Below are 18,089 nucleotides of genomic sequence, written 5' to 3'. Positions count from 1 at the left end.
ATAAACCTTAATAAACAATTTGGCCCCTTCTGCACTATAGCAAACCACATGTAGCTTCTTTCACTGTTGACTAGTTTGCCTGCCAGAGGTATGGAGGTGCTGATTTCCACTGGAGTTTATATGTGAAGATCATTTCTAAATCAGTAAGGGCCCATCCACACTTGTGCGTTGGCTAGCAACGCAGGCCGCCGCACATTTCACAGAAACACACAGCACCTGCATATTGCTGGCTGCTGCGGTGCTGAGCCTGTTCAATTACATAAAATGGATTGCACTGCTCTGTACACCAAAATGCATGCAGCTGTGCATTGCCAGAACGTACTACTGTGCAGCATAGAGTGAAGACATCAGATAGGGCTGCCTATGCACTGTCTGATGACCTTGTAGATCACACTAGCATTGTGTTGCTGAAATGACCAACATGTAAGGGCCTGTTCACAGTGTGGACAGGCCCTAAGTAAGGAAATGGGATACCGGAGAGCTCAGAGGCCCTAATAAAAATGTGAACAAGCATACTGGGGAGTATAGTCACATCCCATGTCATTAGAATATTAGTGTCCAGACATTAAACTTTCAAAATGGTATATAAAATAGTAGATGCCTTTAACTATTTGCGGACCGACGCAGTTGAAATCTACGTCCTGCATGTGGCAGTGCAGATCTGACCGGACATACATTTCAATCGTCCCGTTGTGCAGTCACACCGCTCCCGCCGATCGCGCCATTTCTCCCCGTCGCAATACGCTCGCCCTGCCGTCTCTATGATGGCAGAGCTCTGTGAGCCGATCAGGAGCCGTTTTCATTGGCTCTTAGCCCTGTCATCACTGTAAGCCAATCCCATTGGCTTACATTGATTGACAGGGTCAGGAGCCACTGAAAGCGGCTCCTGACCAGTGCACTGTGCTCTGATGTCATAGGAACGGCAGAGAAAGGGACCTGCGGCTGGGACAGGACGGCGTGACCGTCGGATTATTGCGGCGATTCGTCAGGAGGCGGCGTTTTACTATACCAGCAGTCTCTGGTCCTTAAGGGGGCAGAGACTGCTGGTACGGAAATCCTACCTAATAATAGGCAAGTGTCCCTGCGTCTGTCAGTGCTTTTTAGCACTGTGCATGTGCAGGGACAAGACGCAGAGACACTGCCGAGAGCTGGAGGAGGATGGGGCCAGAAGGGACGGTCGTGTGTGTGGGCACGCGGCGCACGACGGGGCGTGCAGCGTGCGTGCGCACGGCCGATTACTGACAGACCTAGCTCGTTTGTAAACGGGCTAAAGGTCACTAGTGGTTAATAAAACCCTATTTATTCCAGATTCTAGATCACAGTAAAGACAAAAAATTCCACATCCAGCATCAGTGACATTCCAATTTCCAATGTTGCAATCAATTTTTTTTTAATGTAATGTGGTTGAATTGAGTTTTCCTGCTTCAATTTGCAACCAGGTCTGTTTTTCCAAAACTCGAGTATGATGCTTGGACCTGGGCCACTTAAATGCAGCAGCGATTATTTTCATTGGTTCATTTCCAAGATACCTACATTTGCTTAACATTAACAAAATGAGCATAAACTGGAAGTTATTGCCATCTCTACAGCCATGCTCTGCTAAGAACCCTTTACATGGATATAATGATAAAAATAAAGTAATGAGGCTCAATGTCTGCCAAAATCCTGAAATGAAGGGACTTTTTTTTCCCTCCATAAAAGGTGGAATTTAACCTGGAGAACACTAGGCAGGTGGGGACACTGAGATTGCATTGTGTCATTAGCAGGTCATTCCAGGGACAGAGTGCAGGGCCCTTGCAATAAGCTTGTGAAGAATAAAGGTAGCTGGGTCTCCACCTGGATTTGAAATTGTAGCTTAATTTATTGCATGGTACATTGGCCACAAAACAGCATAACGTTTAGGCAGGCTGGCCTTTGTCGAATGCTTACATTTGACAAAGGCCTGCAAGCCGAAACGTTATGCTGTTTTGTGGCTATGTTACTATGCAACAAATTAAGCTAAAATTGCAAATACAGGTGGAGACCCAGCTAACTTTATTCTTCGCAAGTAAGTTTGCACCCTTTTGGGGATCGGAGTGCTGCTGGTGGACTCCCTGGTTTCTGGAATTGTTTTCTATGGTTTGAGTAGTGAACCTCTCTTTCTACCCTTGAAATACTCTGTCACCGTTTTTTTTTAAAAGAAACAGGAACCCGAAAGTCAGTATTTTTTTTAATCCACTGTGAGTACTGGGCAGACAAGGTACGAAAATATGGCAAGTGCTATAAAACAACCCCCACGCTTATTTCTACAAGTGGACCTGAACTCTTGCGCAGGACAGAAGGAAAACATAGAGAAATCCACCCTTTATGTATTTAGAGAGTTTAGCCTGTCTAATTCCCCCTCATCTGTGACTAATCACAAGTTCTAATTTGATCCCTCAGCTGTGTCAGCTGACTGCCATGGCAGAGACCTAATTGGTAAACACGGGATGTTAATTTGTCTGCTTCCATGAACCAGGAAGTAGAAACACTTCAGATTTATTGCAGGGTTTGTATCAGCTGTAATAAAAAAAAGTTTTTCTTTAAAGGTTATTATGCTGTTGCGTATCTTATAGAGCAGAGAGGAAGTTCTGAGTTCAAGTCCCCTTTAAGCAAAAGGTCATGCACCACTGTTCAGCACAGCAAAGCTGCATAGCTGTGTCTGACCACAATAGGTGCTTAATATGTATGCTGCAATAGCACATTCTACCAACAGATGGTGTCGGTGTACATTTGCAGTTTTCATTTCTGAAGCACACATTTTTTATCTGAAAAGCAATTCAATTCAATGTTAATCTATGTACACAAACGCTTGTGACATTAATGAAACCAGCCTGTATCCTTTACAAAAATAAAAGCAGTTACCAACATTTTGCTTATTCAATTTTCAGCTCATTAGTATCACTTCATGAAGTTTAGGTTGAAATATAAATACACCAAACAAGAGGGTTACTGGTTAGTTATCATATACTCTAAAGCAGGGGTAGGGAACCTTGGCTCTCCAGCTGTTAAGGAACTAAAAGTCCCACAATACAATGCAGGAGTCTGACAGCCACAGTCATGATTAATTAAGGCAAATGCATGCTGGGATTTGTAGTTTTCTCACGACTGGAGAGCCAAGACTACCCCTGCTCTAAAAGGATCCCCAACTTGAAAGAAAAACAAAACAAAAAACACATAAAAAGCTAACATGTCTGATCCCAGGTCCCTTTGAGAACATTAGTTAAAGCTGACCTAGTACTTACAATCCATGTCCACATATATAAATTATCTTTTGTGACAGAACAAAAAGTAATGATATTCTTTTTCTAGGAAACATTTCATAAGTACTGTTAAAGGCTATCCTAGACTTTCCTTGGAGGACTCGGGCAAGATAATTTTCAAGGTCAGCCTCACAGGAGCATTGTGGGATAGTGATAACATCTGTAACAGGTACACCATGCATGCATAGTCAGGAAAATAGCCCCACACACCGGTCGGATAACAAAATGGGTAATTGTTACTTTGTTTACCGAATCCACTTAGCCCAACTAAAGCAAAAAAAAAAAAAAATGAAACAAGGCGAATTCTTAGCAACCAGATTGATGAGTAATTATAAACAATATATAGATGCAAATTGTTAAAGAGACTCTGTAACAAAAATGTCATCCTTCTTTCTACTATCCCACAATTTCCTAAACCTATTCTAATGTGCTCTGGCTTACTGGAGCACTTTCTACGATCACCGTCTTTGTAATAAATCAACTTATCTTTCCCATCAGATTTGTCGCCCTGTGTCTGGAAGGCTGCCAACTCTTCAGTGTTGTTGATCTGTTATGCACCCCCCCCTCCAGGCCCCTCTATGCACACGTCTGTGTGTTATTTAGATTAGGCAGCCTCTCTGCTCTCTGATATCAGTGAGAGCTGCGTACTGAGACTGACCAGGGAGAGAGCTGCGTACAGAGTGACAGGCTGGTTGTTTCTTCTGAGCCTGCAGACTCGAGCAGGCTTTTTACAGGTGGTAAAAACAAGCTGTGACCAGGATAAATCGTCCTCTGTGAGGCTGTGAAATGTGCTGCCTGGACTGTCACATGCTGAGCAATCCCAGTAACAGGCAGAGTGCTCTAGTCTGCAGGCTCAGAAGAAACAAACAGCCTGTCACACTTCAGTGGATTAGAGCTGCAGGGGAAAAGAAGCTCTGCTGACGTACTTCCGGTTTTGGCGGATATTTTTTTGTTTATAAACAAAGTTTATAAAACTGTTTTGAATTATGCTTGATGCGGCGGGGAGCGGCAAAATTATGACAGAGGGTAATAGGAGATGTCCCCGAACACATAGGTATTTTTTTATGCTACATTTTTAAATACAGATTCTCTTTAAACAGAATTCCGGTTTCATGGGCCAAATTTTCTTCTCAAAGTCCTTCACAGCCATTTTAGTCTGCTCTCTCAATGTAGTTGCCAGGCAGTCAGCCAGGAGTGACCATGTGACACTCAAAGTTGAAAAAACAATAGATGCCAAACTACGTTTCTCAGCATTCCTGCATTATACTAGAAAACTCTTCAAGGTTTTCTACTTCAAGATGCAGACTTCTAGCCTCATACACACGTTTAACAAAAGTCTTTTAAATGCACGATTATCAAACAACTTGAAGAAGTTGGACAACTTTTGTCAAGTAAAAGACGTGCAAACAACAAGGCGTTATCACTGATAAGAGTCGACCAACGACTGATAAGATGCAGCTCAAGTCAATCCAACAGTTGGATTGACTTGAGCTGCATCTTATCAGTCGTTGGTCGCCTCTTATCGGTGATAACGCCTTGTATTTCGCACGTCTTTTACTTGACAAAAGTTGTCCATTAAAAACTTTTGTTGAGCGTGTGAATGAGCCTTAAGTGTTCCAAATAAACAAGGACTGACATTTTTTTTTTAAATGTCTGAATTAAGTGATTAAGATTTTAACCCTCACCGAGTCATATCAGATGATAATCATGGTAGTGAGAGGTGAGTGAATAGGTAACTGAGCAATTGGACAGCCTGGGATGGTTTTTGTACAGTTCTCACTGGGGATGCCTGCATGAGAATGCAATCACACATCTGCTCATTTGCTAATCGTTTACCACGCAATCACCTTTCTACTGGCTGAAAGAAATAAGTGAATAGAGGCTGCAAAAATTGTGTCCCAATAATTCAGTGGTACAGGTTGTGCTTTTTTAATGCAAGTTCTCTACTAGAAGAACTCCGCTGCATGCAATCGAATGGCGTTCTCTGAATCTTAATCATTTTTATAAAAGGATGACACAGCAGAAGGGTCTCTATTGCAGCATTAATTAATGCAAGAAAACACAAATTTGCCACAGCGATTCTGTAAAGCCCAAGTTCAGACACAATGTTTATAATGGATCATTAGTTTGCATTAAAAATTACAATGCTGTACTGCAAAGATTCCAATGGCATAAAACAGAACACGACACTGAAAGCTGTAAACACTCATTCCCCACTGTGTCTCCTGCACGATGGAGATCGATCATGACAGGCAACAATTATTAAGGGAGTCAACACACCAGCCTAAAGCCCTGTACACACATCCCATTTTGATTGGCCAATTTTACCACGTAGTATAAGAGCAATCTGTTCATAGTATTCAAAATCTGTAGTCTGTCCTACTACATGGAGGTGGTAAAAATTGGCCAATAAGTGTATGCAACCTAAGACCTGAGACCTTTAGTCACCTGGGTATGAAGGTGGAAAGGGAACAGGAGCTGGAAATTGTTGGAGGAACTGGGAACCTGTAAATGAATGCATCTGATTAATTCCCATTTTAGTTTTCAATGAATATAGAAAACCTGCGTCTGAACTTGGTCTTCAGGGAATAGTCAAAGGCTGTTTCCAAGGGGGCTGTGAAAGGGCACCTCCTCAGTGTTCACACGCAGAATCACAAGTACACAAGGAATATTTTATTGCAGTGTTCCAGTCCTCCATCCCCGGGGGGAGGCAGAGCTAATATCCGATACACAGTGCCGTACAAGGGAGAGAGCTCAAGGAGGCAGGGGTGTTATAATGTACCACTGTTATAGAGCATCTTAGACAAACTCCCATTTCAAAAAAACACTTGGATTTACAAGATGAGAAGAATAACAGAGGATGGTAATGAATGTAACTCTAAGATGTTAAAAATGTCCTGGTAACCAACTCAGGGAATGTAAAATCTGTTAACCAGAAAAAAGGGAGGGAGGTAGAAAGAGAAAAAGAGAAGAGAGAGAGAGGAGAAGAGAGAGAGAGAGGAGAAGAGAGGAAGGGAGAGAGAGAGGGAGAGAGGGAGGGAGGGGGGGAGAGAGAGAGAGAGAGAGAGAGAGAGAGAGAGAGAGAGAGAGAGAGAGAGAGAGAGAGAGAGAGAAAAGCCTTCTGTTCACATTATCTCCAAAGTTTTAATTTTTTTTGTCTAAATTTAACTCGGGATCAAGGAAAAGCTGTCATCTGCACAATTTGTGGGGGTTATAAGATTTGAATTTGATTTGAAATGCACCATGGACATTTTCAGTGTAAACTGTGAAGTTGGGATGCTTCTTTAAAGAGGAACTCCAGTGAACATTTTTACTGTTAGCAGGTGATGTAGCTGCTGCATGTTTTTTTTTTGGCAGTTAAACAGCTATTTATCACAATGCAGCAAGGTTCACAGACAGGAAACTGTCAAGAGTATGTACTTTCCTTGTTTCTTGTGGGAGGGGTTTCACCACAATATCGGTCATACAGCACCCCCTGATGCTCTGTTTGTGAAAAGGAATAGATTTCTCATGTAAAAGGGGGTATCAGCTACTGGTTGGGATAAAGTTAAATTCTTGGTCGGAGTTTCTCTTTAAACTATGACGGTCCTTTTGCACTTAGTCAGTTGCTCTCAGTTATAACTGAAAGAAAATTTTCAAATTAATACATGTTTTAACTGAAATCTTTTTCACAATGCACTGCTATGGAAAAAATGCGTACTAACGCATACCAAGGCATTAAGTGTAATAGGGCCCTTACTGGCACTTTCCAGTATGTGGAAGGCTTTAATTCCAGACAGTGACAGACAGACAGCAAGATGGAGCTGCAAATGGAGGACATTAATGGGAAGTATTTGGAGCGGCTAAGGAGGGACAGAAAAAGACATGGGGACAAAGAGGGACACCGGAGGGACAGAAGAGGCACAAGGGGACGGGGGAGGGGGGGCACCACAGGGTCAGAGAGTACAAAGGAGAAGCACGGGAGGGACAGAAGACAAAGGGGCAGAGGAAAACACAGGGGGACAGAGGAGGGCACAAAAAGGACAAGGGGGACACAAGAGGGACATAATAATTCAGGGGGAAACAGCCACAAGATGCCCCAGCATCATGGATGCACCAGGTTTATTATATAAAATCAAATACTGAATGCTCTTATTTAATTCAAGGTATATAGTTACTCTATAATTACTATGCCGGATTTTGGATAGCAACGCTTTAAAGGCAGGTTCCTTTACTGAGTTAGCGGTCGTGCAAAAAGGCAAGAACCGAACAAGTTTTTGACAAACACTCTGCAACTGGAAAAGTACAAAAAAGTAGGTGAAATAGTACTGTCAGATTTATTTTGAGAATTTTCTTGCTTGCTGATGGCTTAAAAAGCATTTTATTGATAAGGTGTAAAAATAACACCTAGGAGAATACTTTGGAGAAAAAGTAAATTGAATAAGGGTCAGAGAGAAAGAGAAATAGAGAGAGACTAGAAATGGCAGGTTATTATTTTTTTTTTTTTACAATACAATTAAACAAAAATTCTCTAAGGGTAGCATTTATGTACAAGCATTTACAAAAAATAATAATAAAATAAACAGCAATATACACAGAATCACAGTGAGGACATTGGCAAATTCACCAATCTGTAGTGTGAATAGAAAATGCAGAGCAGCTTGGAAAGAGAACAATGCTAGACGTAAAGCACGGCCAGCAGAACAGTGACCGCACCCAGAGGCCCGGTGGGAGGGATATACTGTGCAAAAAAGCAACATGCGGTTCCATACAGACAGCAATTTATGGCTAATGGTTCACGCAAGTGTGTTAACAATGACTCTTCAGCTGCTGTGCATAGTTACAGTGTTATGCCATCTGCTTTTCTTTATACCATTCAACAAATTCATCCAACAACACTGGCCCTGTGGGGAAAAAAAACAGAGCAGATTCATTGGTGGGTCAGGAAGTGCGGCGTAGGGCTAATGGAAACTGCGTAGGGTACTCACAGGCCCCGTCTTCGTCATAATTGCTGAGGTCAAGGTTTATTGTGCGGCTGAATTCTAGAACATTGCACCATTGGTCCTTATTTATAACTTTGTATTTTGATTGCTGCAAACAAACATTAGTTATTGATTATTATTGCAGTAGCAAAGGAAACCTTAGCAAAGTTCAGTAGCAATGTTGATCCCCAGACCACTGAGAGTGTTTTAAGCACAGAAAGCTTCCAAGCCCACCCAAATATGTTGTTACTATAATGTGAAGTATATAGAGCACCGCACAGTGCCCAGGATGCAGGAAATGACAGACACTGCATAGGGACATGGGGATGAAGTGCTGTATGTAATGCCTGGTACACACCATGCAGTTTCCCATAAGATAAATCGGGTCGAATTGATTATTTCCGACAGGTCTGATCTGATTTCCGATCGTTTTTTGTATAGATGATCAGAAAATCAATAAGAAAAATGATCAAAAATCAGATTGGACCTGTTGGAAATAATTGCTTTGACCTGTTTATCTGATGGTAAATTGCATGGTGTGTACTAGGCATAAGTATGCATGTATTTCTGTGCACTGCCCAGTTCAGTGTAATTAATGGTATTTAAAGGATACTTGAGCTGAAGAAATCAGTTAACCACTTGAGGACCACAGTCTTTTCACCCCTTAAGGACCAGAGCCTTTTTCTCCATTCAGACCACTGCAGCTTTCACGGTTTATTGCTCGGTCATACAACCTACCACCTAAATGAATTTTACCTCCTTTTCTTGTCACTAATACAGCTTTCTTTTGGTGCTATTTGATTGCTGCTGCGAGTTTTAGTTTTTATTACATTCATTAAAAAATACATGAATTTTGTCAAAAAAATGATTTTTTTTTTACTTTCTGTGCTGACATTTTTCAAATAAAGTAAAATTTCTGCATACATTTTTGTCCAAATTTATTCTGCTACATGTCTTTGATAAAAAAAAATCCATTCAGTGTATATTTATTGGTTTGGGTAAAAGTTATAGCGTTTACAAACTATGGTGCCAAAAGTGAATTTTACCATTTTGAAGCATCTCTGACTTTTCCGACCACCTGTCATGTTTCATGAGGTGCTAAAATTCCAGGATAGTATAAATACCCCCAAAATGACCCCATTTTGGAAAGAAGACATCCCAAAGTATTCACTGAGAGGCATGGTGAGTTCATAGAAGATGTTATTTTTTGTCACAAGTTAGCGGAAAATGACACTTTGTGAAAAAAAAAAAGTTTCCATTTCTTCTAACTTGCGACAAAAAAAAAAAAAAAATGAAATCTGCCACGGACTCACTATGCTCCTCTCTGAATACCTTGAAGTGTCTACTTTCCAAAATGGGGTCATTTGTGGGGTGTATCTACTGTCCTGGCATTTTGGGGGGTGCCTAATTGTAAGCACCCCTGTAAAGCCTAAAGATGCTCATTGGACTTTGGGCCCCTTAGCGCAGTTAGGCTGCAAAAAAGTGCCACACATGTGGTATTGCCGTACTCAGGAGAAGTAGTATAATGTGTTTTGTGGTGTATTTTTACACATACCCATGCTGGGTGGGAGAAATATCTCTGTAAATGACAATTTTTTTTTTTTTTTTTTTTTTACACACAATTGTCCATTTACAGAGAGATTTCTCCCACCCAGCATGGGTATGTGTAAAAATACACCCCAAAACACATTATACTACTTCTGAGTACGGCGATACCACATGTGACACTTTTTTGCAGCCTAGGTGCACTAAGGGGCCCAACGTCCTATTCACAGGTCATTTTAAGGCATTCGTTTTCTAGACTACTCCTCACGGTTTAGGGCCCCTAAAATGCCAGGGCAGTGTAGGAACCACACAAGTGACCCCATTTTAGAAAGAAGATACCCCAAGGTATTCCGTTAGGGGTATGGTGAGTTCATAGAAGATTTTATTTTTGTCACAAGTTAGTGAAAAATGACACTTTGTGAAAAAAACAATAAAAATCAATTTCCGCTAACTTTTGACAAAAAAATAAAATCTTTTATGAACTCGTCATACACCTAACAGAATACCTTGGTGTGTCTTTTTCTAAAATGGGGTCACTTGTGGGGTTCCTATACCGCCCTGGCATTTTACGGGCCCAAAACCGTGAGTAGTCTGGAAACCAAATGTCTCAAAATGACTGTTCAGGGGTATAAGCATCAGCAAATTTTGATAACAGGTGGTCTATGAGGGGGCGAATTTTGTGGAACCGGTCATAAGCAGGGTGGCCTTTTAGATGACAGGTTATATTGGGCCTGATCTGATGGATAGGAGTGCTGGGGAGGGGGAGGGGGGGGGGTGTTTAGAGGAGAGAACAGATGTAAACAATGCACTTGGGAGGTGATCTGACGTCGGGTCTGCATTCGATCTGATGGTGTGGGTGGATGATCAGATTGCCCGCAAGGGGCAGGTTAGGAGCTGATTGATGGGTGGCAGTGACAGGGGGTGATTGATTGGTGGTTGACAGGTGATCAGTGGGTTATTACAGGGGTTATTACAGGGGGATAGATGCATACAGTACACAGGGGGGGGGGGGGGGTCTAGGGAGAATCTGAAGGGTGGGGGGGTGATCAGGAGTCCCCAGGGGGCAGTTTAGGGAATAAAAAAAAAATAGTGTTGACAGATAATGACAGGGAGTGATTGATGGGTGATTAGGGGGGCGATTGGGTGCAAACAGGGGTCTGGGGGTTGGGCAGGGGGGGTCTGAGGGGTGCTGTGGGCGATCAGAGGGAAGGGGGGGGGGAGATCAGTGTGCTTGGGTGCAGACTAGGGTGGCTGCAGCCCGCCCTGGTGGTCCCTCGGACACTGGGACCACCAGGGCAGGAGGCAGCCTGTATAATAGGCTTTGTACACATTACAAAGCCTATTATACTTTTTGTCAGCAGCGATCTGCACGCTAGTAACCCACCGGCGCTTCTGAACGGCCGGCGGGTTACAGCGCGAGGGGGCCGATGGGCGTATTGTGGTCGTTTGGGCCCAGCCCTTGCCGCCGCCCATCGGCTATCGGCGGTCGGCAAGTGGTTAAAACTGAGGCTACTGCAATATCTGGAATGAGTTTTGATGCTTATCGCTCCTCTAAATAACTCCATTGCCGCTCCGTTCTGCCACAAAAGGCCCTGTTAGCCCTTTAACCTGAACATACTAGGCTGTGCAAGCGCAGTATGTTCAATCCTCCCCCCTTGTACTGCAGTCTGGGCAGGAGTGCACATACCAGAAACACAGGAGATAGTGGGCGCGGTCACAAGGGGGGCAGATCAGGCACACTGCACATGTGCAGACTAGTATGTCAGTGGCTTGGCCAAGTCACAGCTGCTAACAAGCCCTTTTTCAGGAGAACGGAGAGGTGTAGGAGTGGATTGGGAGGAGCAATTAGGGCCCATTGATACAATAAATCATGGGTGATTTTACCACAATTAGCACGGTAAAATCACTGCTCACACTTTAGCAATTCAGAGCGATCGCGAAAAGTGCTTTATTAAGCACTGTACCATGATCGATCCAGAATTGTGGCAAAATGTTGCATGTCACACACTTTGTGATTGGCGCTAATCGCAAATCGCCTGCGATCAGCGCCAATCGCGGCAGTGAGATCACTGCCATATCCTTTATATTGCGCTAGGACTTCAGCGATAAGTGGGAATCATGCGCTAATCACTCAAGTGCGAACGGGCCCTAAGCCTCAGAACTCATGCCCACATATTGCAGTAGCCTGCAATTTTACAGACTTCTTCAGCTCAGACATCCTTTAGGGCCCATTTCCACTATCGCGAATTCGCATAGCAATACAAGTGAATGGGACTGTTTCCACTTGTCTGAATTCCTTCGCGTTTTTCTGTGCAGAAAAAAATTGCACGGCAGAGCCATCAGAATTCGCATACCGCTATGCGAATCACATGCAATGTATTTAATAGGAAATTCGCATGCGGTTTGGGTATGCGAATTTTCATGCGAATTCGCATGGAAACAATGGAAAATCACACCAGCACTGCCATGGTTAAATTCGCATACATCGTCATCCATGCGAATTTGCATGCAAAGTCGCTTGAAAATACGCATAGACAAGCATGCGAAATTCGCATCTGCATGCGATTTTTTCTCACAACGATTCCCACCTCACAAGTGGAAATGCAGCCACAATGTTATGGTACAATTCAGAGCCACATAAATACCCTAGTTTAAAAAAGTCTGTCGATGATCTCTGTGCAGGTTTGTAAATGTAAAAAATGTAGAGTCAGCAGCAGTCCTCTCTGTTCAAAAAGGATCTTGATTGAGACCGGACCTGTCTATATCAAGTAGATATTTATTATGGACCCCCAAATCTGCTTGTCCAGCGAACAAGCCACTCAGCGATCCAATGAAGAGGTCCAGTCTAGATGTTTCCTCAGCCTAACGCTTCATACATACTTCTCTCAGCCAAAACTGCTCATCATTTCAAATGGAAATATGTGCAGGTAAAAGATCCTTTGGTGTACAGTATAATCACATCAAATATTTCTAACTGTTCTCCCTGGTAGAAACATGAGGCTCCACTTACGTATATTGTTTAAAGGAAAATTACCCTATACATTCAACTATTCATTTTTATTTGTTTTAAAGGCACTGCAGTGAAAATAGCATAATGAGTAAAATTGCTAATTTTTTTTTTTACAATATTCACTAAGGCTCGGTGCACACCAAAACCCGCTAGCAGATCCGCAAAATGCTAGCAGATTTTTAAACGCTTTTTTTATTTTTATGAGGCGTTTTGCTAGCATTTTGCGGATTGCTGCTGCGGATTTCAGTGTAGTACATTATATTGTTACAGTAAAGCTTCTGTAACAAAACCAGCTTTTTGCTACCTTCAATTCCCTCCTCAACCCCACTCCTCCCCCTCCCAGCTCCTCCCTCTCAGCCAACGACTTTGCCAACCATTTCACCACTAAAATTGCAACAATACGCAATGAAATTTCCCTCCTCCATCCCTCCCTTCCCAATGCCTCTCAGGTTGTCCCCTTGCCTTCCCTCCCAGCTGCTCCCCTGTCTCATCCACCCCTCGCCTCTTTTGCTCCTGCCACCATCGATGAAGTCAGCCTGCTGCTAGTGGCTCCCCCCCCCCCCCCCCGCGTCCTCTCCCTGTGATCTGGTACCTGCGAATACTCTTCGCCCCCACTTCCCTGACCTGGCCCCAGTCCTCACCTCCTTGTTCAATCTCTCCCTTTCCACAGGAATCTTCCCCAAAGCATTCAAACAGGCCACTGTACTTCCCCTGCTGAAAAAACCCTCACTCGACCCATCCCTACCCTCAAACTACCGCCCAATCTCCCTCCTTCCCTATGCTTCTAAACTCCTCGAACGCCTAGTCCACCAGCGCATTACCCAATACATGAACACCAATACCCTACTTGACCCCCTACAGTCTGGATTCCGACCTGCACACTCAACTGAAACAGCCCTCGCCAAGGTGGTCAACGACCTTACCCTTGCCAGGGCCAAAGGCAGTTATTCCATCCTGCTCCTCCTTGACCTCTCTGCAGCATTTGACACTGTTGACCACTCCCTCCTCCCCTCCTCCAATCACTACAGTCCATGGGCATCCATGGTCTTGCCTTGGCCTGGATCTCCTCCTACCTATCCAATCGCTCATTCATCACTTCCTTCATCTCAGTTGGGGTCCCCCAGGGCTCTGTTCTAGGCCCCCTTCTTTTCTCCATATACACTTCCTCAATTGGCAAGCGTATCTCCTCCCTGGGCTTCAATTACCACCTTTATGCAGATGACACTCAGATTTACCTCCATACCCCCGATCTCTCATCCACCACCATAAACAAGGTCTCCTCGTGTCTCTCAGCAATTTCCTCCTGGATGTCAGCTAGGTTCCTAAAGCTTAACCTAGACAAAACTGAGCTCCTGATCTTTCCACCCCATGCTGCTGCACCCATCCCAGATTTCCACCTCACAATCGACAACACAACCATTGTCCCTACCTCCCAGGCCCGCTGTCTGGGTGTCACCTTGGACTCTGACCTCTCCTTCATCCCACACATCCAAAACATCACCAGAGCCTGCAATTTCCACCTCCGTAATATCTCCAAGATCCGCCCCTTCTTAACCCCGGACACGACCAAACTGCTCATCCATGCCCTCATCATCTCCTGCCTTGATTACTGTAATTCCCTCCTTTCTGGCCTCCCCCTGAAACGCACTGCCCCCCCTTCAATCAGTGATGAACGCGGCTGCAAGACTCATCCATTCTTCGCACCGCTCTGCATCCACATCTCCCCTTTGTGAATCCCTGCACTGGCTTCCTATCCGTTTCAGGATAAGTTTCAAGATTCTATGCCTGGCGTATAAATCTGTGCACAAAACCTGCCCTACCTACATCTCGGAGCTTGTTCACAAGTATACACCAGGTCGCCCCCTCCGTTCCTCCAACGACCTTCCCCTCACCACCCCACGTATTTCACACTCCCATGCCCGCCTGCAGGATTTCTCAAGAGCTGCCCCCACCCTCTGGAATGCCCTTCCACCACCCATCAGACTTGCTCCCTCTTTCAACACATTCAAGCAAGCCCTCAAAACCCACCTCTTTATGATGGCCTACCCACCTCCTACCACACAGTAACTCTCTAAGGAATATTTAACAACCCCCCCCCCCCCCTAGTGTTTCCACCCCTCTCTTTAGATTGTAAGCCTCTGGCAGGGTCCTCCACTCCCTAGTGTAATCTACAGGATCATGTGCTCCTGTCCTATGACAGCCTGTACTTGTATTACTGGGCCTACCTAACCAGCCCATATTGCATGATCATGTATTTTGTACAATTTGTATGTATAACTTTGTTCTATGTGTATAACCCTATGTATGTCATCTTTGTATCATTGTATATATTTATTGTCCAGCGCTGCGTAATATGTTGGCGCTTTATAAATACAATAAATAATAATAATAATAATAATAATAATAATAATAACCGCCTGGCAAACCGCTCTGATCTGCCGTTTTTCAGAGCAGTTTGCGTTTTTCCTATACTTAACATTGAGGCAGAAACGCCTCCGCAATCCAAAAAATGCCTCACCCCGGGAGTATGCGTTTCAGCAAAACGCCTCCCGCTCTGGTGTGAACCACCCCAAATGACCAAGATGGCGCCGTAAGAGGTGCCTCGGTCACATGGCTCCCAAGCTTTTCCTAGTTTTTCATTATCTTTCATTAGTTTTCTTTCCTTTTAGCCGAGGTCAGTGCACACTGCCTAATGTTTAGATTAGTGTTAGTTTAGTTTTTTAGTTTTTAGTGTAGCCGAGCTCAGTTTAGTAGATAGATAGCTGGACTAGTAGAGCTGGGAGCAGAAGGAAGGAACCCTCCACCACAGCGGCGGCACCGGGAGCCACTAGAATCATTTAACACCACTGACCTTGCACTCTCTGGCTCCCAGACCGCAGCGACAGCCACCGGCTCCTCTCACCAGCAGGCTACCGCTTCTTGGGCTCCACGCTCCCCAGAGTAGCAGCGCCGTCCCCAGGCCTGCACGTCCCTCCCTCCTCCAGCCGCGGACTGCAGCGCACCGGCTCCAGGAACGCACAGCCGGCCTCCTCATCAGGGACGAGACCTCCAGCAAGGAAGCTCCAGATCACAGCCCGCTGAAGCCCCGAGTCCCCGCAGACGGATCCATCACCGCTGACACCCAGCTGAGCCACCACGTGGCAGCCTCAGCCCCTCAGCATCCACGTGGCTACGAGCACCGCTGACTGGATCAGTCTACACCTGCACGAGCGGCCGGCTGCCCCCACACAGCAGCACTACACAGACGCTCTCTGACACCGGGTCTGCTGCGGGTCCCCCCACCACCTTCTCCGCTGCGGGGCGACTGCCACGTGTTCCTGACGCTGCACGCTGGCATCCTGCCCTCTGCTGCCGATCCTCCCGGCCTCCGCCACGCTCCTCCGGGCCCCATAGCTGGCTGCACCACCGCTCCACCACGTGTTCCTTCAGACGCTGCACACTGGGATCCTGTCTTCTGCTGCCTCCTTCTCTGCTGCCGATCCTCCCGGCCTCCACCACGCTCCCCCGGGCCCCACAGCTGGCTCCATCCACAGGGCCCCGGGGCCTGCCGTTCGATCCGCGGCCTTCAACACCACAGGCCTCACCTCTGCATAGGATCCAGCCTCACCACCTACTGCTGACCCCTGACCGAAGGACGCTGCGACACAGGGTGAGAACCAACTACTGCTGATCTGCCCCATAGCATACATGTGCTGTACCGATCTGCTCACCATCTGTCCCTGTGCTGTACTGCAATACTGCTTTGCTCTCCTGTGCTGCTGGTCTGCTGTTCTGTTCTGGGCTCCTCTGTGCTAAACTGCCACCCCGTACTGTCTGGTCTGCTGTTCCCGTTCTGGGCTTCACTGTGCCAACTGCCACTCTGCACTGTGTCCCTGCATCACTGTGCCAAACTGCCACTCTGTACTGTGTTCCTGCATCACTGTGCCAACTGCCACTCTGCACTGTGTTCCTGCATCTCTGTGCCAAACTGCCACTCTGTACTGTGTTCCTGCATCACCGTGCCAAACTGCCACTCTGTACTGTGTTCCGCATCACTGTGCCAAACTGCCACTCTGTACTGTGTTCCTGCATCACTGTGCCAAACTGCCACTCTGCACTGTGTTCCTGCATCACTGTGCCAAACTGCCACTCTGTACTGTGTTCCTGCATCACTGTGTCACTGTTACTGCATCCCTGTGCAATCAGGGCTCCCCCGCCACAGGGCTGAACTTCCGTATTCCATGCAGTCTCACACAGAACTGCGTCTGACCGACCTGCACTGAACTGTCGTATACCGTGCAGTACTGCTGTGGATGTACCGATCTGTGCACTGATCTGTCCTCCCTGACCTGAGCATCCCCGGGCTACACTAACACAAGCCCCCCGCGTTCTGTACTGGTGCTGTACTACTGCATTGCTGTACTGCATCCCTGCGCTGTACTGCTGGGGACATGTTCTACCTGCCATCGCTCTCAAGCTAGGCTGGCACCTCCCTGGAAATGCTGCACACAGCCACCCTGTCTAGAGAGGTGCTCATACAATGGGACCCCCTCGCCAAGGATCCCCACCTCGCCAGGGACCCCCCTACAGACTCCTCCCTGTGGAAGGCAGTCTGCGCTCACATCACTCACCTAGTCAGCAACACTGAATACTGCCTAAGGAAACGCCGCCACAGAGGGAGAAGGGCAGGAGTCCGGGTGAGACTGAAGAGGAAAGGCCTGCGCTCTCCCATCCCTGCCATCCTGCTAGGGAACGTCTGCTCACTACCAAATAAAGTCGATGAACTGCTCCTACTACTTAGCAGTAAGCCCTCGATCGGCAGCAGCACCCCGGTTCTCTGCTTTACCGAGACCTGGCTGAATGACGGCATTCCTGACAACTCCATTGCGGTGCCAGGCTACGACCTACTCCGCGCAGACCGCAACCAAGCACTGTCTGGGAAGAAAAGAGGGGGCGGCATATGCTTCTACGTTAACACCACCTGGTGCTCCAGCACCACCACCCTCAGTAAAATCTGTTCCCCTGATGTCGAGCTCATAGCTATAAACTGTAGGCCACAGTACTCCCCCAGGGAGTTCACCTCCATCGTTCTCTATGGGGTCTACATCCCCCCTGACGCAAATACTAAGAATGCCCTGAGTGCACTCAGCGACAGCATCTCCAAGTGGGAATCTGCCTACCCGGAGGCCCTCTTCATTATCCTGGGCGACTTCAATAGCGCCAACCTGCGCCAGGAGATGCCCCGCTACAAACAACACATCTCCTGCCCCACTAGGAACCTCAACACCCTAGACCACTGTTACACGACTCTCA

At 46.0% G+C, this 18,089-nt stretch overlaps 1 protein-coding gene across 1 annotated transcript in view; it reads right to left on the bottom strand.

Moving 5' to 3' along the window:
* Window positions 1-8,024: 8,024 nt before the first annotated feature.
* DCUN1D4 (defective in cullin neddylation 1 domain containing 4) overlaps window positions 8,025-18,089 on the bottom strand; it is an 85,729-nt gene continuing 75,664 nt past the window's right edge. Inside the window, exons 10-11 of the mRNA XM_068278553.1 lie at window positions 8,249-8,351; window positions 8,025-8,164 (exon numbers count right to left, since the gene is read on the bottom strand). Of these exons, the coding sequence (XP_068134654.1) occupies window positions 8,109-8,164; window positions 8,249-8,351 (159 nt within the window). The 3' untranslated portion in view covers window positions 8,025-8,108. The remainder of the gene's footprint in view (window positions 8,165-8,248; window positions 8,352-18,089) is intronic.

The sequence above is a fragment of the Hyperolius riggenbachi genome, chromosome 1 (genome assembly GCF_040937935.1).
Source record: "Hyperolius riggenbachi isolate aHypRig1 chromosome 1, aHypRig1.pri, whole genome shotgun sequence".
Taxonomy (NCBI): Eukaryota; Metazoa; Chordata; class Amphibia; order Anura; family Hyperoliidae; genus Hyperolius; species Hyperolius riggenbachi.
This window is presented reverse-complemented; position numbering and strand designations above follow the sequence as displayed.